We start from the raw sequence: 22100 nt of genomic DNA on the forward strand, positions 1-22100 counted from the left end.
GGGCGGTGTGGTCCACCCCGGGTGTAATCCCTGAGGGGGTGACAAAATGGCACACTGCGGGGGGGTGGCACTTACCGCAGAACCTGGCCTGCAGCACACCCGAGCCACACGTCTCTGCTGGGAGTGATGCGGTGACTTAGGGCCCAATGCTGCCCAAAACAGCAGTGTGGGGCTTGCGTCCGCCAGACGGACTCCGTGGGCAACTTGCTGGGGTGCCCCCATGGGCGGCTCGCCCCTCCCCCACTGCTCTGGTTGCCGAAGCAACTAGGTACACCCCTGCACCCCACCCCAGGCTTGTGGCTTAGTTCTCTCCAGATGAACCATGAGCTGTTAACCAAAGTTCCCCTAAATGTATCCATTTGCTAAGTAAGCCAGTGCAATGCCTTTGAAGACCAATTCAATAAATAAAAACCAACACTGGGGAACATTTATTTTTTCATTTTCTATTGCATGAGATTTTTCAACTGTTCTTATATGTTCTGTCAATGCTGGTTTCAAATCTGAAATCGATTTTCGTGTACATGCTATAGTTATCTTTCAATTTCTGACTTTTGCCAATATGTCCTATTTGCACTGGGGATAAATGGACACTGACACGTTGATCTACCCTAACCACATGGTAATTATTGTTCTTATTCAATGCTATATAAGTCACTTACATTTATACTCATATTGTACTACTTTGGCTATGTGTTTAATAAAATATTGAATTCTTGCACTGTGAAAAACAAAGATAATGGTGAAAAACATGTATTGGAAAAAAAAACCATGGAGCTTACAGAACAAAACCAACTTCAGATATGAAATCAGCACGTTGAAATTAGGTTAGAACAACTGCAGGTGTCAATACAACAAAAATTTTGTTTCCCAGTGCAATCCACCAAGGGGGAGTAAAAGGTAAAGGTAAAGGGACCCCTGATCATTAGGTCTCCAGTCATGGCCGACTCTGGGGTTGCAGCGCTCATCTTGCTTTATTGGCTGAGGGAGCCGGCGTACAGCTTCCGGGTCATGTGCCCAGCATGACTAAGCCGTTTCTGGCGAGCCAGAGCAGCGCACAGAAACGCCATTTACCTTCCCACTGGAGCGGTACCTATTTATCTACTTGCACTTTGACATGCTTTCGAACTGCTAGGTTGGCAGGAGCAGGGACCGAGCAACAGGAGCTCACCCTTTTGCGTGGATTCGAACCACCAACCTTCTGATCGGCAAGTCCTAGGCTCTGTGGTTTAACCCACAGCGCCACCCGCGTCCCTCTATTCTCCCGCAGCTGCCCTTTTCAGGATTCGCATGCCAAGTCAAGCTTGTACGGAAGCAAGAGAATACTTACAGCGGTGTCCTCTGCGAGATAGTGCTCAGGGATGGGGATATGGTGGTTGGGGACTTTGTGTGGTACCCATTTCCTCTCTTCTGCAGCCCAGAGGACGCTATTGAGATCAGGGAAGTTCTCAAAGATATCGTACCCTTCCTCACTCCAGTGCCCCAGGGCCCAGTTCCCCAGCTCAGAGCCCTGCAAAGAGACAGAGGATGTGGTCTCACGGTTATTCACAATGGTGGCAAAAATCATAGGTTTGCTCTTCAGGTAGCCTAAATCACAAGCAGGCTTTCAAATGTTTACTTGGTACCACTGTCCTCTGGTGAGTATGATGAACGACTGGCATGCCTACCAGCCTTAGGATTGTTTTGGCAGTGGCATAGTGATATTTGCCTCTTTCCCAGCTGCACAGGGTGGAATGGAAGCCTGGGGGGTTGTTTGGTCATTTTGCTGCAGAATTTTGATATTTAACTTTTTTTCACTTTTCCAGCAACAACGTTGAGCCCAAACTGATTCACAATATTAACAATAGCATTTAAAAAATAGCAAATGTTTTAGTCTATATAATCATATCAAAAAACACAATAGCATGTAAATGAGGCAAAAACAAACATATTGAGCAAACAATTAATACAGCTCAATACAAACTGCTATAGAACAACCATAACTAGATCCTACCCACCACCATCTTTAGTTTGGCTAGCAAGACCAGTAAAACATTGTGAATCCCTTTTCAGAAGGCTGAGAGAGAGAGAGAGAGAGAGAGAGAGAGAGTAGATGATTAGATAGATAGATAGATAGATAGATAGATAGATAGATAGATGATGATAGATAGATAGACAGATAGATGATAGATAGATGATAGATAGATAGATAGATAGATAGATAGATAGATAGAGATAGATAGATAGATAGATAGATAGATAGATAGATATAGATAGATAGATATAGATAGATAGGTGATAGATAGATAGATAGATAGATAGATAGATAGATAGATGATAGATAGATAGATATAGATAGATGATAGATAGATAGATAGATAGATAGATAGATAGATAGATATAGATAGATAGATAGATGATAGATATAGATAGATAGATAGATGATAGATAGATAGATAGATGATAGATAGATAGATGATAGATAGATAGATAGATAGATAGATAGATAGAGATAGATGATAGATAGATGATAGAGATAGATAGATAGATAGATAGATAGATAGATAGATAGATAGATGATAGATAGATAGATGATAGAGTTTTCTTCAATCTAACCCCCCTTCCCCGCTCCAACCCTTACTTCTCTTCCCTCTCTTTAGAGTTGGGATGGGGGATAAACTAAATTAAATTTACATTTAATGGCAAATGTACCCAATTTGCACTTTCTGAAGCAAGATGCAAACCAAAACAAAGCCACCTGTCGAAATTTGCACTTTCTGAATTTGGCAGTGCAGTCCAGCCAGGTAATGTGTACAAATATGCATGCACTGCTATAAAGTGTGCATATAAATGCATATATTAGTGATTATGACACACAAGATGCATTATATATTTTTTAAAAGTCGCCTTGCACAAATGTGTGTACATTAGGCAAATGTTCATTCAGAAAAGTGTGTGTCAGAAGAAATTCACCCGAAAATGAAATTGAATTTTCATGACTTTTTTTTTTAAAGTCGTGAACTCAAGTAGAAATGTGGAAAACAGAGCTTGAGCTGGAAAAATTAGAAATGGAGAGAAATCGAATTCCTACTTCACAGTCCCATATTCCCATTCCTACTTCAGAGTCTCTCAATCCACACTGCAAAGCCTGATCCCAAACAGACTTACCATTTGGCTGGCAATCTCATAGCCGTCGGGGTTGAGTGAGGGGACGAGGTGAATGCGGGTCTCCGTCACCAGGTTCCTCACACGAGGGTTCCCATCCTTGTATTCCTTGCACATAAACTGCATCAACATTAGCAGTAGCTCCCGACCCAGCACCTCATTGCCGTGGATTCCTGCCGTGTAGCGGAACTCTGGCTCTCCTGCAAGAAGGCGAGGAAAGAGGCAGGTTTGCCGTGCTGCTCCATTAGAAAAGTCACTCTAAAGTCGTGATTCTTAGTTCCAGAGAATCTAGATGATGTTGTTGCCACAACCTGTTGCATTCCAACCAGTGCTGTCCTCCCATTTCCCCCCCACTTACGGTGCCACTTTGCACAAATTCCAGTGGCAGCATCAAACTCTCTGATAAGGACAGGCAAGAACTATTCAGCTTCTTTGGGCTGCTGAGTTGTACTCCGAAGAGACCCATTAAAATTAAAAATATCTTAAAGAGCATTGTAAAAAATGTGAATTCTCTGGCAGGCTTAGACTGTATGGACATAAAAAACCTTATTAAAATAAAAAGTTGGGAGAAGAGTGATAATGAAAAGTGCGCTATTCTGAAGAAACCTGGGACACTTGATGGGGCGACTGGAAGTCATAAAAGAAGTTGTGTTGTAAGAAATTAACTTTTTTTTGTAATTTGTATTATCCTTTGGGGTGTGTTTTTTGTTTGACTTTCTTTTCTTTTTTTACAATCAATAAAACAATTTAAAAAATAATAATAACTGAGGAATCCAAGTCAGTCATGTCCATTGACTTCCATGAGAAGGACCAGCTTTGGCTACAACCCAAATTATTCATTCATCAATTGACTGACTAAAACTCATACTGTTAATTACTTTAATGGTTTTTTTTTTTCATCTGTACTAATACCCCCCTTTCCACACCACCCATATCAGGGGTGCCAACTTTTAAAAAATATTGGAGGGGCAGGTAAGCCCCACTGCATATAATTGATCACAAGGCATGGTGCACACACCCCATTTGAATGGCAATGTCCATCAATTGGGAGGGCTGCCCCCCTCAAACATTTTGGGGAGCTGAAGGGACCTCAGCCCCTAGGAGTTGGCTCCTATGACCCAAATGTTGCCAGTACTCAAGAGAAATCTGGAAGCTGTGAGCTTTTGGCCTCTGCTTCAGCCTCTCTCTCTCTCGGCACTGGAATATTTCATGTTTATAATTGCGTCAGTCAAAATGTTGAATGGCATCCAGAGAAGCCAAGCATTCATAAACCTTTTGGGACTTCTGTTTCCCAGCTCAGAGTATTAAGATGGAGAGTCCAGACAATCTACGAAGCTGGCTTACAAAAAGTCCTGGCACAACGGATTTGTTCCAAAGGAGTTGTGGGATGGAGTAGGAGGTTTGGGGCTTTTTATGGTACCAGTACTTATAAAAGGCTAAGGGGATGGCTATGGTAAGCATACTTTTTAAAAATAAAAAAATCTGAACATCAGGCCCAGACATTGTTATGGAAATGTTGACAAAGGTGAAAGCCAGGCAAATAACCCAAGGCAGTTAATATAACTCAAGCATGCTCACCCGACTAGATGGAGAGCAGACCTTGTTAAAATAATGTTCTCTTGTTTTTTGGAAGAGAGTCATGATCGAACTAGGTTAACATCATAGACTTACACGGTTCACTCCCAGGGCTTTGTGTGCCAGCAAGTTAATGCTGGGAAATGGGGCATGTCAGCAGATGCGTCGACTCAGACTTACAAAAACATGACTTTGCACTGGGCTTGCAGGGATGTTTGCTCATCTGAATACTTGCCCTCGCCTGCCTCAAAGCCTCAGGGCTGTAATGGGCTTTGAGGCAGATCCCAGGAGTCTTTGGGGGAAGCCATGACTGCTTAAGGGATGCGGGTGGCACTGTGGGTTAAACCACAGAGCCTAGGACTTGCCGATCAGTAGGTCGGCGGTTCGAAACCCCGCAATGGGGTGAGCTCCTGTTGCTCAGTCCCAGCTCCTGCCCACCTAGCAGTTCGAAAGCACGTCAAAGTAAGGTAAAGGTAAAGGTACCCCTGCCCGTACGGGCCAGTCTTGACAGACTCTGGGGTTGTGCGCCCATCTCACTCAAGAGGCCAGGGGCCAGCGCTGTCCGAAGACACTTCCGGGTCACTGTTGCTCAGTCCCAGCTCCTGCCCACCTAGCAGTTCGAAAGCATGTCAAAGTGCAAGTAGATAAATAGGTACCACTCCGACGGGAAGGTAAACGGCGTTTCCGTGCGCTGCTCTGGTTCGCCAGAAGTGGCTTAGTCATGCTGGCCACATGACCCGGAAGCTGTACGCCGGCTTCCTTGGCCAATAAAGCGAGATGAGTGCCACAACCCCAGAGTTGGCCACAATTGGACCTAATGGTCAGGGGTCCCTTTACCTTTACCTTTATGACTGCTTAAAGTGGTATCAACAGTGCCTAAAATGCAGAGTGTTGATGGGCACTTTGAGACCATATAATGGCGTGCATCTCTCACCTAGCTCATGCTCTCCTGGATTGTCTGAGATCTCCATGGCGTAGATCTTAAGTCCTCGGGAACTCTTGCCAATGTTGTAGATGCGGGTGATGGTGGGACACTCTTCATTCACCACCTTCATAAGCTGGAGGGAGAGAAAGCATTACAATTTGCTGACCACTCAACCAACGGTGGAGGAGACTCTTGAGAGTCCCATGGACTGCAAGAAGATCAAACCTCTCCATTCTGAAGGAAATCAGCCCTGAGTGCTCACTGGAAGGACAGATCCTGAAGCTGAGGCTCCAATACTTTAGCCACCTTATGAGAAGAGAAGACTCCCTGGAAAAGACCCTGATGTTGGGAAAGATGGAGGGCACAAGGAGAAGGGGACGACAGAGGATGAGATGGTTGGACAGTGTTCTCGAAGCTACTAACATGAGTTTGACCAAACTGCGGGAGGCAGTGGAAGACAGGAAGGCCTGGCGTGCTCTGGTCCATGGGGTCACGAAGAGTCGGACATGACTAAACGACTAAACAACAACAACAACAAAGAACTACGGTACAACCTAGCACAGGGGTCGGCAACCTAAGGTCCATGGGCCACAAGCGGCCCATGGGGGTCGTTTAACCAGCCCATGGACCCCAGCTGTCCGCTCAGGGACACCCCCCACCCACTCAGTCGGCTCCCATGCGCTGCGTTAAACCGGTGCGGAGCAGAGCGGGGACTGCCTTCCACGATGCTGGCCAGCTTCCCATTGGCTGCAGGAACTTCCTGCAGCCAATGGGAAGCTGCGCACAACTCCTCTGCGCCAGAAGAAACGCAAGAAATACCATGCGGCGCGCACACTCTGGCCCACTGTGGCATCTGTGGGACCGTGAACCGGCCCAAGCCACAAAAAACTTTGCCGACTCCTGACCTAGCACAACAAATCCACTTCAAAGAAAAAAGAGACTGACTTTTGCAGTTAGGCAAGTTACAGGGAAAGACATTGAAAAGTGTGGGATGAATAAATGATTAACGGGAAGACGAATAAACACCACGCGACAAACCAGGATGAATGCTCCTTGGCCTAGAACCTCCCAGCAAACAAATCAGAACAAATGTTCAGTCAAGGCTGTGAAGCAGTGAAATGGGTGGACCTCTCAGGAACCCTATTCTGCTTGAGCCGAGCCACTGGGAGTGGTTCTGGGTTTGAATCATTGCCACATTTTCTTCCTTTCTTGCTTATACAGTGGTACCTTGGTTCTCAAACGCCTTGGTATTCAAACAACTTGGAACCCAAACACTGCAAACACAGAAGTAAGTGTACCAGTTTGCGAACTTTTTTTGGAACATGCTCTACAATGGTACCTGGGGTTACATACGCTTCAGGTTACAGACTCCGCTAACCCAGAAATAGTGCTTCAGGTTGAGAACTTTGCTTCAGGATGAGAACAGAAATCGTGTTCCGGCGGCGCAGCAGCAGCAGGATGCCCCATTAGCTAAAGTGGTGCTTCAGGTTAAGATCAGTTTCAGGTTAAGTACGGACCTCCTGAACGAATTAAGTACTTAACCCGAGGTACCACTGTATATTGAGTGCCACACTTCCGTTTTGAGTGTTACGCTGAGGTCTGTTTGTTTTTGCGGCTCTTTTTTGTTTTGTTTTTGTGACAATTCAGCTACTGACTGATTGCATGACTGCAGTACATTTTTTATTGCTTTCATTTTATGGATCAATGGTCTCATTTAGATAGTAAAATAGCTGTTTTGGGGTTGCTTTTAAAAGTCTGGAATGAATTAATCCATTTTGCATTACTTTCTATGGGAAAGCGCACCTTGGTTTTGGAACGCTTTGGTTTTGGAACGGACTTCCAGAATGGATTAAGTTTGAGAACCAAGGTACCACTGTACCTAACCAAAGCCTCTTGAAAGCAGCAAATGTCAAGCCTGAGGCTCCTCTCCTCACCTGTCTCATGTCCTTGTAGTTGTGATGTCGGAAGTCCAGGTTGTCTACTGATGTCATCACTTCGTTCTGCAGGCTGTAATAGCTGTGGATGCCTGCAAAAAAATTAAGAGAGGGACTCAAAGGCAGAAATTGATCATATTATTTATACTATTATTTAATATATTTATATATGCTGCTTTTTAAATAGAGAAAGCAGTTTAAATAAAATCTGAATGTTTGGTAAGTACCAATAACATTTTAGCAACAAAACAGAAAACACTGTAAGTGGGATACAATCCCAAGCTTCTTAAAAAAAAAGCAATTAAAATGTTATTCATGGAAGTAAAAAAAGGTAAAGGTAAAGGGAGCCCTGACAGTTAAGTCCAGTCGCAGACGACTCTGGGGTTGCGGCACTCATCTCGCTTTACAGGCAGAGGGAGCCAGCGTTTGTCCACAGACAGTTTTTCCGGGTCATGTGACCAGCATGACTAAACCGCTTCTGGTGCAATGGAACACGGAAACCAGAGCAGCACACGGAAATGCCGTTTACCTTCCCGCCAGATGGTACCTATTTATCTACTTGCACTTTTTTGGTGTGCTTTTGAACTGCTAGGTTGGCAGGAGCAGGGACCGAGCAACGGGAGCTCACCCCGTCGTGGGGATTCAAACTGCCAACCTTCTGATCGGCAAACCCAAGGCTCAGTGGTTGAGACCACAGTGCCACCCACATCCCTACTTCATGGAAGTAGACTCCTGTAAATTAATGAAATAGGGATAGCACTGGAGGCAACCCTTCATTCTTCTCCCCTCCTCCTCCTCCTGCCTTCAAGTAATATGGACTCTCTAGTCTAGCTCCTGCACGGCATAGTTCATAGCTTCTCTGAGTTATTCAAGCCCCTTCGCCACGGCAAGGCAGTGATCCATGAAGGGAACAGCATCTTAAAAAGCATCTTAAAAAGCAAGAGACATCACCTTGCCAAAAAAGGTCCGTATAGTTAAACCTATGGTTTTCCCAGTAGTGATGTATGGAAGTGAGAGCTGGGTCATAAAGAAGACTGATCGCCGAAGAATTGATGCTTTTGAATTATGGTGCTGAAGGAGACTCTTGAGAGTCCCATGGACTGCAAGAAGATCAAACCTATCCATTCTGAAGGAAATCAGCCCTGAGTGCTCACTGGAAGGACAGATCCTGAAGCTGAGGCTCCAATACTTTGGCCACCTCATGAGAAGAGAAGACTCCCTGGAAAAGACCCTGATGTTGGGGAAGATGGAGGGCACAAGGAGAAGGGGACGACGGAGGACGAGATGCTTGGACAGTGTTCTCGAAGCTACCAGCATGAGTTTGACCAAACTATGGGAAGTGGAAGACAGCAGTGACTGGCGTGCTCTGGTCCATGGGGTCAAGAAGAGTCGGACACGACTAAACAACTAAACAACAACAACAAGTCTAGTTCCTGCTTACTTGAGAGAGGGCAGCCCAGAACTTCCAGCCTCATGCAAAGACTACCATTCCAAGTCAGTGGGAAGATGCGAATGAAGCGGGCAACCTTTGGCTCTGGAAATTCAGTCATCACTGGTGTGTCCTTGTCAACATTTCCATAGAAAAGCTGCAAAAGAAAAAGAGACAATTTTCAGTTATAAGAGACAAGAAACACATGTGGCCTGTTCTAAGCAAAAAGACCAAGATATTACATTTCCCCTATTGCTGTGGGCTTGAGGTTTTCATTTTTTCCACTCTCTAAGGTCCTCCTGACAGCTCCTTGAATACCAGGTAAGTCCAATTAAGTCCAGTCAAAGGCGACTATGGGGTTGCAGAGCTCATCTCATTTTCAGGCCAAGGGAGCTGGCGTTTGTCCACAGCTTTCCAGGTCATGTGGCTAGCATGACTAAACTGCTTCTGGCACAACTGAACATTGTGACGGAAGCCAGAGCACACAGAAACGCTGTTTACCTTCCCACCACAGCGGTACCTATTTATGTACTTGCACTGGCATGCTTTTGAACTGCTAGGTTGGCAGGAGCTGGGACAGAGCATCTGGAGCTCACTCCATCACAGGAATTCGAACCGCTGACCTTCTGATCGGCAAGCCCAAGAGGCTCAGTGGTTTAGACCACAGCGCCACCCGCGTCCTTGAATACTACCTATGCTTAATGCAGAACAGCGAGAAAGTAGGCCGGTAGTAAATCCCTGAGTGATTTGATGCTGAGAAACAAGGCCTTATATTTTTTACTATTATTATTATTATTGTTGCATTTTTATTAGGTTTTTCCAAAGTTGTTGCTTCCTGTAAATTATTATTTATTATTATTATAGTAGAGGGATACATAAACATAAACATGCGTGTGTGTGTGGATTTAACTTTTACCCTACCTTCCCAGATGTTCTCAGCCCCCATAATTCCAAAATTCTAAGCATCAAAGCGGATCCCTGCCACTCATTCTGCACCAGCCAAACCCTGATACATAAACAGCATGTGTTTTATTCTGAGATCTTATGATGAAGGACGGTGTATAAATCTAATAAACAAACAAATAAACAGCATCCTTGTGGGCCGCTCACAATACCCCAGAGGGAAATCTCAACAGACAAAACGCTTTTAAAGCACTGAGGGGACTTTTCTAACACAACACGTACCATTTCCTCATATCCGTTGCTGTATATGAGCCAGTTCATGCTGTCATTGCTGAAGCCCACGTGGAAGGTGGTGACGAAGTCATCGCTGTTGAAGAAAAAAGACAAAAAAATGAAGGAAAGTGGTAGCTAAGCAGCCTTCCAGGTTCAGCATTCAAATTTCCTTTTTTAAAGTTTTTTTAAAGGGGTTTTTTTTAAAAGCATAATTCTTATCCTTTTGTTTTTGTAAAGAATTTTTATTCATTTTCCAATTCAAAAAACATTCATATTCATAACAAATCAAACCAAATCTTTCCACATCTAAAAACAAAAAAAAACAATATAGCCAATTATATGGTTCAAATTAATTAATTTCAATGGGACTTGCCGTGTTCTGGATTTCAAAAGCCCAATATCCATCCTTTATCGTTCTGCTATCTTCTCTATTACTTCACAATTTTCCAATCCTGATATTAACAACCTTCTCTCTCTATCAATCAGTCGCTGGTATAACTCACAAATATCTTGTTTTATTTGACCATTCCTTATTTCTATAATCACGCAGGGGGCTAAAAAAAAGCACAATTCTTATCCTAATGAAAGAAGCACGTGGGCAGGGGCGCCGACTTATAAAAAATATTGGGGGGGCAGGGGCCCATACCGACTTATAAAAAATATTGGGGGGGCCCAAGACCTCCAAACCGCTGCTGCTGGGGGAACGAAAGGGGCGAGCCCCGGGCTGACCCCGCAAGATTGTTGATGGGTCGAGAGCCCGCAACCCCACCCCCTCTCTAGATCGGGAGTGGCTTTGTTTTAACTCATTACTGAATGTATTTTAAAAGGTAACTATCGTCAAACAAGGAAAATAAAAAATACCAACATAATTTTGTGATTTTACAAAGCATAATATAACTAATAATTTTCTTAAATTGTTGGGGGGGCAGAGCCCCCCCCAAACGAATTTTTGAGGGGGCTCAGGCCCCCTCAGGCCCCATGGAGTCGGCGCCTATGCACGTGGGTAAGAAAGTAAGAAGTCTGTTAAACTATGCAAAATGACTGCTTCGTAATATGCAACACTCAACATCTAGTTTTTTAACCACAGATTTTTTTGATGGGTGGGGATCCTAGTGCAGAATAAACACGGTCTTCCCTTCTTCCATTTGTACCTGTTGATTTGCACTAGGATCCTCGCCCCTCAAAAAAAAATCTGTGGTTAAAAAGCTGGATGCTGATCCTTTGGTCTGCCCAACACATAGGGATGGGTTTTCCTCATTTGACATCTACAGCATGCATCTAAAGCACATGGCTTCCCTCAAAGAATCCTGGAAACTGTAGTTTGTGAAGGGTGCTGGAAACTGTAGCTCTGGGGGTAAACTACAACTCCCAGGATTCATCACCTTGCCAACAAAGGTCCGTATAGTTAAAGCCATGGTTTTCCCAGTAGTGAGAGCTGGACCATAAAGAAGGCTGATCGCCAAAGAATTGATGCTTTTGAATTATGGTGCTGGAGGAGACTCTTGAGAGTCCCATGGACTGCAAGAAGATCAAACCGATCCATTCTTAAGGAAATCAGCCCTGAGTGCTCACTGGAAGGACAGATCGTGAAGCTGAGACTCCAATACTTTGGCCACCTCATGAGAAGAGAAGACTCGCTGGAAAAGACCCTGATGTTGGGAAAGATGGAGGGCACAAGGAGAAGGGGACGACAGAGGACGGGATGGCTGGATAGTGTTCTCGAAGCTACCAGCATGAGTTTGACCAAACTGCGGGAGGCAGTGGAAGACAGAAGTGCCTGGTGTGCTCTGGTCCATGGGGTCAAGAAGAGTCGGACATGATTAATGACTAAACAACAACAACAAGTAGGTGTGTGGCCTCTGTTTCTCATGCTGCCTATCTTAAGTTCATTTCCCCATATTTCCACATCACTTGGTTACGGTTCTTTTTAAAAACTCCTCATGAGAATTCAGCAGTATTTTGGTAAGAATTTCTTCTAAAATACATATTTTTTAGTGGAAGTTTGCTGAACCTACCCACTTTTGCAAAGTGTATTTCCCCAAACAAAGTGCATTTCTGCATGCAATTTTCACCAATGCCTGCATTTTTATGCACACTTGGCCAGAGAACCACACTACAACATTTGGAGAAGTGCAGTTTTCAAAGGCTAGCAGCATTTCAGCTCGCATGCAGTTTAGGAATGTGCAAATTCGGCTGGTTCGCCTTTAATCTGAATAGAAATTCTCCCCCTTCCCTACCCACACGTACTGGATGAGAGAATCACGGCCCTGGGTTATGACTCCTGTGAACTTGGTGGTTCTTCGGGTGTCCACCTGAATCCACTGTACGCGGCTGTCGTCTTCTGCACACCAAGCGCCATCAAAAAAGTCATCCTCGTTAGACCCTGCCTGCAAAGGGAGGCAGAAAGGAGAAGAGGAGGAGGAAGCAACATTGCTAATGACCTTACTCCCATTTTGTGAGCCATTTTGCTGGGTTGGTAGCAAAAAGGCGGGGTGCAAATGTTTTAAATACATCTATCCCATTCCTATTCCTTATTATACTGTAAAGATGCAGTTATGGGGTCAGACCTGGGGCCCTCCAGCCTCTCTGTCTAGCTCTTGAAACTCTCCCCAGGTCAAAAAACCATGAACAATGCCCCTTTCAAGGTAAAAGGTAAAGGTAAAGGACCCCTGGATGGTTAAGTCCTGTCAAAGGCGACTATGGGGTTGCGGCGCTCATCTCGCTTTCAGGCCAAGGGAGCCAGCGTTTGTCCACAGACAGCTTTCTACGTCATGTGGCCAGCAAGACTAAACCACTTCTGGTGCAACTGAACATTGTGACGGAAGCCAGAGCACACAGAAACACTGTTTACCTTCTTGCTGCAGCAGTACCTACTTATCTACTTGCACTGGTATGCTTTCGAATTGCTAGGTTGGCAAGAACTGGGACAGAGCAATGGGAGCTCACCCCATCACGGGGATTCGAACCGCCGACCTTCTGATCGGCAAGCCCGAGTGTCTCAGTGGTTTGGACCACAGCGCCACGCGCATCTGATAATACCACTTGACTGGATGGAGGATAGAGGGGTGCCTTCAAATATGTGTAAAAGCCAGCCTACTGTACAGAGGTAGCAATTTACATTTGCTGCTCTGCCAAAATTGGCCTCTGGCCCTACCCAACCACTGACATGTGGCCCTTAGAAGGTTATCCGGAATGGAAAGTTGTCCTCAGGTTCCCCACCCTTGTTGCATGGTGCCGACGAGTTCATTGCATGGCGTCATTGTTGAGTTTATAATGATAAATAAAATAACAACAAAACAATAATAGTACTTGTGAATCGTCATTACACATTCAACCATTCAGGAACAGAATCGTGGCTACTCCTGGAACAATGCTATTACCTGCATGTTAAGGCGACCACGGTGGGCTGCTAAGCCATGACGCAGCATGGAGGAAGATAAAATCTGATCGTCCTCAATTCGATGGGATTCCATCCCAATGGGAGGGCATTCTGCAAAGCAGAACGGGCAGGGTAGTTTATTATTATTATTATTATTATTATTATTATTATTATTATTATTATTATATCTGTATTCCACCCTACATCCATAGATCTCAGGTTGGTTAACAGCATAAAAATGCATGATAAAAGCACAAAATGCATAACAACAAGGACAAATCCAAAAACAAACAAACCAATATCCCGTTCACGCACTCCCACAGATATAGAGATCTGTCACTTGACGACTGTAGCAAGAAGCAACAAAATGATCACCACGTACTACTCTGGCTGCCAGCTCCTTTTTAGGCTTAATTTAAGGTGCCTGCAATAGTGTTTAAAGCCCTAAACCACTTATGCACCAATCAACTTAAAGACCACCCCCTTCCCCAGTGTACCACTCAGATGTTAAGATCAGAAGAGGGTAGTGCAACCATCCTCAGAGACTCAGAGTGTTGGTGACCCAGGAGTGGGCATTCACAAAGTTGTGGAATTCCCTCCCCGCAACACTGCACAGCTTTCATCATAGGCTGAAGACACAAGCCTTTGATACTTGAGATATCTTGAGATATCTAAATTTTAGGACCCATTCTGGTTGTATTTGAGATTTGTTCTGAACTGTTTTTAATGCTGTATTGTATATTGCAGTAGTACGACTCATGCAACGCATTGGCGACTAATATACATACAATAATTACCAAAATAATTATACATTCTTTATCAATCTTCTGAGAAAAATACAAAACCTTGTGTAAAGCCACAGAGACTTATGAACTACCCAACTTAAGATGAACTTACAATGTCTGGTTTCAATGGATTTTTCAAGTGCTTAACTCAGTCTTTTGTTTTCTTTATCTTTTTAGGTAAGTATTGTATATTGCGGCAACCCACCCTGGGATCCTCTGCTGTAAGGCAGGTAATAAATCTAGCTGTCATCACCATCGCCACCCCAGACAGCTTTCATGCCAGTTCATGGTACAGTGGTACCTCGGGTTAAGTACTTAATTAGTTCTGGAGGTCCGTTCTTAACCTGAAACTGTACTTAACCTGAAGCACCACTTTAGCTAATGGGGCCTCCTGCTGCCACCGCGCCACCAGAACACGATTTCTGTTCTCATCCTGAAGCAAAGTTCTTTACCCGAGGTACTATTTCTGGGTTAGCGGAGTCTGTAACCTGAAGCGTATGTATCCTGAAGCGTGTGTAACCTGAGGTACCACTGTATTTGCCATCCTCTCATGAGACCTTCAGGTGCTATCATGTTCCCTCATCCCAGTCTCCTCTTCTCCAGGCAGAATATAGCCAAATTGCTTTCACCTGCCACCACAAATGCAAGTGAGGGTGGGCAGGTTATGTATTCAAGAGAGAGTCATCAGGTGACCATATATTGAGCAATGAACATCACATGTTCCAAAATTCCACAAAAGCAGTTCACTATGATTCAATATTACTCTTAAAGGTAAAGGGACCCCTGACCATTAGCTCCAGTCATGTCTGACTCTGGGATTGCGCTCTCATCTCGCTCTATAGGCCGAGGGAGCGAACCAGAGCAGCCCATGGAAACGCCATTTACCTTCCTGACGGAGCTGTACCTATTTATCTACTTGCACTTTGACGTGCTTTCGAACTACTAGGTTGGCAGGAGCAGGGACGGAGCAACGGGAGCTCACCCCGTCGCAGGGATTCGAACCGCCGACCTTCTGATCAGGCAAGTCCTAGGCTCAGTGGTTTAACCCACAGCGCCACTCGCGTCCCTTAATATTACTCTTACCAACACACTTATGGGCATTATCAGATCAAGGATAACTGCCTGAGCAAATATTCCTCAGCTGGTCAGCCCAACCAATGCATTTTAACCTTTTTAAAAATCCCACTCACTTATTTTTTCTTCTGGAGTCCACTCATCCTCATCTGTCTCCCATTTTTTCCCTCCTGTTTTCTTTGGCTTCCCTGCACATGGAGAAGAAACAGAGGTCAAAGTTTAGGGAGGAAATGTTTGGGGATAGGTAAAAAAGCATACGGGTGCAGGGAATACGAAGAAAATTTAGAAAACTGTGCATGGCACAAAAATGTTTGGCAATGGCCATCGCTGAGAAAATCTCTCAAAACTTATAAGGAACAGGAAAAAAATAGATAAATTTTACACACCATGGTGGCTATTTAATGAAACTGTTCTCAAACTCTTACAGATTGCATTGCATTGCAATTTGAATACTGACTGAGGAATTCTATGGAATTCAAACCGTAGTGCCAAACCGTAGTGCAATAAAATACAATATGTAAGAAATAAAAGAAGCAAATGTAATGAAATTAAAAAATCATATAGCACATTCCAATTGTTACAACCTGCAAGGGGGGGGGGGGACATTAAGTGATCCACCATGATTCTCAGCAGTGGGAGAGTAAGGCTGGCAACATTAACCTTGCCATATGGAAATCCCTTGAAGTGCCTGGAGACTGTGGTGTTGTGCATCCACAGCAGTGACTAGAGCAGGAATGACTAGTGGAAGGAGCACAGAGAAAAGAAACGCCACGGTGCACCTGCAGCTGCAAAAGCCTTCATCTGCCCCAGCTGCAACAAAACATGTCTCTCCCATATCGGTTCTACAGCCACAGCAGGCAGTGTAATTCTCCAACAGTTTGGCTTCACCTCCAAAGGTGCACTTCTCCATCGACTCCTGAGGCGGATGGATGTCAACAACAGCAATACGGAGGGAGGGGAGTTTGGGAACCACTGTATTAGATCACTCATGTCAACAAATAAAGGACTTTAAAATACCCTTGATTAGAATGTGTTGTCCACTGAACTTTAGCCACCAATGTCACTGTGTTGGTAACTCACTGAAAGGCCTTGGCGATATAATAATAATAATAATAATAATAATAATAAGAATAAGAAGAAGAAGAAGAAGAAGAAGAAGAAGAAGAAGAAGAAGAAGAAGAAGAATTTATACCCTGCCCATCTGGCTGGGCTTCCCCAGCCACTCTGGGCAGCTTCCAACAAAATATTAAAATACAGTAATGCATCAAACATTAAAAGCTTCCCTAAACAGGGCTGCCTTCAGATGTCTTCTAAAAGTCTGGTAGTTGTTGTTCTCTTTGACATCTGGTGGGAGGGCATTCCACAGATCGGGTGCCACTGTGGAGAAGGCCCTCTGCCTGGTTCCCTGTAACTTGGCTTCTCGCAGTGAGGGAACCACCAGAAGGCCCTCGGCGCTGGACCTCAGTGTCCGGGTAGAACAATGTGGGTGGAGACACTCCTATATATTGATATATCACCCAGGACCAATATGAGGAGCAGACTGTGATGTCAGTTTCCCTCAGTATGTCGCTGGTGAAACTGCCACTGCTCCTGAGTCCCTCTGCTAGCAGCATCCTTTCCCTACCTCCCTGTATCAGTGCAGATCTCCTCCTTCGGGATTACCCACCTTTCCGTTCTTTGCTTTTCTCCTCTGTCCATTTGTCTTCCTCTGCATCCCCGTCCTCCTCCTCTTCCTTGCTGCTGCCAACACCCTTTTTCGGCTTCTCTGAAGCACAGCAAAGAGAAGCAGAGTTATCATCATCAGCACAAGCCTCTTGATGTTATTATGGACAGCGCAGTGCAAGCACGCTGGCGGGAACGAGCTGTCAGGTGGGCTAAGTGGCAAATGTGTGTTCCTACAGAAATGCAGAAATAGTGGCTTATGCTCGATGGGGAGGCAGAAGCTCAGATGGCTCAACGTTTGATTACACGGGGCAATCTAGTAGGAAGAATCAGAGCTGCCCAACAGGAGATCTGCTATGCCTTGGGGGAAAGCATGCAGATCAAGCAAACAATCAACCCTCTCCTGTTAAATTGAGAGCCCAGGGGCCAAATGTGCCCCTTCAGATTTCTCTAGCTGGCCTTCAGAAACCTGCCCCAGGAACCACAACCCTCCGTGTGTTTTTGCCCTGCTGGAATGTGTCCTTGAACTCTGATGGGAGACTAGATGTGCGCATGTAGAAGCCAGCCAACTGCGCAAAGATGAAATGTCTGTCTGTTGCGCCATCCATTTTTGCCTTTCTGCCACTGGCAAAGGGCCCTTGGAAGGTTATACATGAAGGGAACGGGGCCCTTGGGCTACAAAAATAGTTTCATACCCAGTCTCAATCGTCCCCTCCGTCTGCTGTCTCCTTACTTGGTTTGAGTTTCTCTTCCTCCGTCTCCATCTCATCTTCCTCCTCTTTTTTGCTGGGGAATTGTTTGGGTTTCTGGGGTGGAAGACCATAATCCACTATGGGGAGGGGGAATAAGGGTTAGTGAGGTGGGAGCACAGCTCCCAATGCAGGTTTCTCCCCAGAGGCACCAGCCTTCACAACTGTTTTAATACTTAAAGGTAAAGGTAAAGGGACTCCTGACCATTAGTTCCAGTCGTGGCCAACTCTGGGGTTGTGGCGCTCATCTCGCTTTATTGGCTGAGGGAGCCGGCGTACAACTTCCGGCTCATGTGGCCAGCATGACTAAGCCGCTTTTGGCGAACCAGAGCAGCGCACGGAAACTCCATTTACCTTCCCGCTGGAGCGGTACCTATTTATCTGCTTGCACTTTGACGTGCTTTCGAACTGCTAGGTTGGCAGGAGCAGGGACCGAGCAACGGGAGCTCACCCCGTCGCGGGGTTTAGAACCAGCGACCTACTGATCAGCAAGTCCTAGACTCTGTGGTTTAACCCACAGCACCACCCGCATCCCGTTTTAATACTTACCATCTCCATAATCTGGCAGCTCTAGCCCATCTTCGTAATGACTCCCGAAAGGGGGGGTGGGCGGTTCCTCAGGCTTCTCTACTGAGCAAACCAGATATGCCAGTAAAACTCCCATATCCTTATCATAGCACAACTGCCCAAAGGTCCTAGGGATGGGGGCAGGGAAGCTCATTGGCAATCCCCACTTTTACAGCTGATGCCTCATACTTGCTGCTAATAGCTCCGAAAATTTAATGTTCAGAGTCATACAAATATATGGCTGATAAGTGGGCAAAAGGGCAGGGCCTTCTCTGTAGCAGCACCTTTACCAGATTTCTTCAATCTTAAGTCCCCAGATGCTGTTGCACTACAACTCCCATCACCCTGGCTGGGGATGAAGGAAGCTGTAATCTGACCTAGAGTATGGAAAATGTTTTGGTGCCATCAGAGCCCAGGGCCAGCCCTGCCTTGCAACAGATTGGAAGGATCTGCATTGGCAGCGAGGGTGTAAAAATAAACGACCACACCAGGTTTATGAACTGTGTTCTAAAGCTTTGTAAACTAAGGTTCACTAAAACAGGGGAAGCAAAATTTAAGGGGAAGATATGTGGTACAAAAGTTATAGAAAGTTCCCTTTGGAGTAAAGTAGGCTCAGTTAAAACTCTATCTATTTCTCTGGACTTAAACAGACCCTCAACATTCTTGACTCTCAGAAGACTCTCTCAAGCAGCAGCACATCTGAGCAAGCCACCCCCGAAGCAAATGTCCCTATCGTACTGGTCTAAATTAAAATCAGATCTCAATATGCCGTTACCTGTAGAGCACCACAGCAGGTGCTCATTATGCTGCAAAATTCTGTCAGAAGACTAGCTTCTCCAGGCAAAATAACATTATGTTGCCTGATTAGGACTTACTGAAATAGTCTGAGTCTTCTGTCCCACGATCAGTGATTTATGCTTTCAGTCAAAAACTGAATTAAACCACACCAAAAGGCAAAATAAGGGAAAACAAGAAGCCACGATGTACCGCCAGGATGGCCATGGGCAAATCTGAACGTGCCACCTGTTTAGATCTGACTTTTTTGCAGTCTGGTGGGCTATGTTCATGCATAAGACTAAGCCATAGTTTGCTCAACCAAGTGTCATTGGTTTGAAGTTCCAGACTCATTTCAACAGACTAAATGGTTTCTTTTCTGTGTATGGAACTACGACACAGAGGAAAGATAAGTGAGGGTACACCCTAAGCCACCGGTTTGGCTTAGCATTACTTCTGAACTAATGAAGGCTAATGAGCTATCCCTGATGATCCCATAGACGTTTGTCTCGCTAAAGGCTGGGAAGAAATGAGTTCCTAAGCACCAAATCTGGCAGGTCAGAGGTCTGACAGGAGGCAGACCTCCAGCACATACAAGAAAGAGAAAGGGATTCCCCAGTCTGAGGCTTCAGATGGTTTCATCTGCTGCCTTTATTCTCTTGGAATGCTTTCCATTTCTTTCCCTCCTCAACCTGCCTCCTTCATTCCCTGCCCCCAACCTCCTAATCTCCCTCTATTTTCCAACATCCTGGCAAAACAGAAGCAAGCCAAAGGAAACGAACTGCATACTTGGCTTCTCCTCCTCCGTCTCCAACCTCGGTCGCTCAGGTTTCTTTTTCTTAGGTGGTTTGCTGGGTTTGTGCTGACGTCGGACATATTCAACTGCAGGGGAGAAGGAAGAGGGTTTTGTCACTCGGGAAGAGTCCTGCGCTGCTGACAGAGAGATGGGGGTGTTTCCTCTCTCTCCATGTCACCCCGATGGTGCTTTGTCTTAGAAGAGGGCTTCTCAGAGTAGCCAGCAGGGTAGGGGGGTCTCGCTGCACAGGAATGAGCAACCCATGGGCTGCCTATTTACCACGAGCCCAGCCATGGTCAGGGATGATGGGAGTTGTAGTCCAGCAACATCTGGAGGGATGCAGGTTCCCCATCCCTGTCCTATAGGAAGGTTAGATATCAAGCAGGAGTAGGGGAGGTGGAATTGCTCTATCTGATGCAATGGGATTCTAGTCCATGGAAGTGATGCCATAAAGATGGTCAACATAAATGTGACTTCAGGGTTTTCCAACATGTAATAATGTGGACGCCCTCATACAGCTGATCTGTGCCGCCCGCAAGCTCCGCTTGCAAAGGAATAACCAGCAGCTCACAGAGTGGTACATGATCTGGTTATCTCTTGCTTGCACTACTGCAATGCGCTCTATGTAGGGCTACCATTGAAGGTTTCCCCAGCCATTCTGGGCGGCTTCCAACACAATATTAAAATACAGTAAGGCCTCAAACATTAAAGGCTTCCCTAAACAGGGTTTCCTTCAGATGTCTGGTAGTTGTTTATCTCTTTGACATCTGATGGAAGGGCGTTCCACAGGGCGGGCACCACTACCGAGAAGGCCTTCTGCCTGGTTCCCTGTAACTTGGATTCTCGCAGTGAGGAAAATGTCAGAAGGCCCTCGGCGCTGGACCTCAGTGTCTGGGTAGAACGATAGGGGTGGAGACACTCCTTCAGATATACTGGACCGAGGCCATTTAGGGTTTTAAAGGTCAGCACCAACACTTTGAATTGTGCTCGGAAACACGACCATGGAAGAAAAAGCAGCAATAATTAGAGCAGGGGAAGCAGAATCTGCACCAATTCAGGCTTCGGAAACACAGGGAATGGCACTGGGAAGAAAGACACAGGACCAGTAAGTGGAGAGGAGGAAACTCTTTAGAGGCAGCAAAATATCTGATGCAAGCAGAATTAATCTGGTGTCCTCCAGATGTTTTGGGTACTTTGTCCAAAATATATTGACGGCTCTTGGTTGGGGAAGGCTGTTCTAATGCATCACAGTGTGTCCATACTGGGTACCAGCACAACCCACACAGTTTGGCTCTTGGTATGCAGTTGCCACTTTTTCCCACTCCCCCCCCCCCATAGCAATACTGGGAACTGCCTCTAGTTTTGCCCAAACTGTTATCGGGTGGTAGAGAACTCTGCAGCAAAAATAAAAATGGTGATGATTAGAGGCGAGAGAACATAAAGTCTCAACTGCACGACCCTCTTATAATAGCTGAACGCGAGAAATGACCACCCAGCCAAGCAGGACAGTTTTCCGGTTGGCGGTCCTAATGCAGGGCAGCTCTGTTTGCTTTGGCAAAATCCCTCCCATCTGTCAAACATTATGCAGAAAGCACTGGGCATTTTCCACTCACATGGGCCAAAAAGAACCAGAGCACGTGCAGGGGGGGGGGGAAGGGGCTGGGGATTTTGGGGGCGGGTGGTGCAGATTTGTCTGGGCTGCTGAGCTGTGTCCTGTGAATTTCTCCACAAAGCTAACAGCTTATCAAGGCAATCCAGCAGCCCTAATAAATCATTAAAGAAAGGGGAGTGCTGCAACAAAATATTGCCCTGTGAAAGTGCTTTAGAGGATTCTAGACATGCCATTCCATTCCCCCCACCCTGTCCACGTTTTTTTTGGTTTCCCATCTGCTCCTTTCCCAATCCAACATTTAAGGAAATTATAATCTCATTGGGCATCCAGGGAGAAGGTTCTATCTCCATGGAATATTTCCAAGCTTAAGAGCCAAACTAGAAGCACGAAATCTGCATGGGAAAAGCCTTTCGGTTAAAAAGAAAAGAATGCAAAACTTCCTTTTCTTCTGACAGTGGAAATGTGGTCATGCAGACTAAATGTCTAGCCAGTCTTCCTCTTCTGAAGTGCAGACGGAGAGCA

At 45.4% G+C, this 22100-nt stretch overlaps 1 protein-coding gene across 4 annotated transcripts in view; it reads right to left on the reverse strand.

Annotated features, from left to right (window-relative positions):
• The window catches only part of AEBP1 (AE binding protein 1), a 51468-nt gene that overhangs the window by 13462 nt on the left and 15906 nt on the right, over positions 1-22100 (reverse strand). The window contains exons 6-18 of one of the 4 annotated variants that reach the window (XM_083713459.1): positions 19960-20052; positions 18379-18456; positions 17814-17909; positions 17085-17183; positions 15535-15606; positions 13561-13670; positions 12428-12567; positions 10190-10274; positions 9017-9161; positions 7576-7667; positions 5651-5774; positions 3145-3341; positions 1328-1507 (exon numbers count right to left, since the gene is read on the reverse strand). In XM_083713459.1, coding sequence (XP_083569585.1) covers positions 1328-1507; positions 3145-3341; positions 5651-5774; positions 7576-7667; positions 9017-9161; positions 10190-10274; positions 12428-12567; positions 13561-13670; positions 15535-15606; positions 17085-17183; positions 17814-17909; positions 18379-18456; positions 19960-20052 — 1511 coding nt within the window. Of the gene's footprint in view, positions 1-1327; positions 1508-3144; positions 3342-5650; positions 5775-7575; positions 7668-9016; positions 9162-10189; positions 10275-12427; positions 12568-13560; positions 13671-15534; positions 15607-17084; positions 17184-17813; positions 17910-18378; positions 18460-19948; positions 20053-22100 lie in introns of all 4 variants that reach the window. The other 3 variants (XM_083713458.1, XM_083713457.1, XM_083713456.1) reach the window with 3 other exon arrangements.

The sequence above is a fragment of the Podarcis gaigeae genome, assembly GCF_964106915.1.
Source record: "Podarcis gaigeae genome assembly, chromosome: 15".
Taxonomy (NCBI): Eukaryota; Metazoa; Chordata; class Lepidosauria; order Squamata; family Lacertidae; genus Podarcis; species Podarcis gaigeae.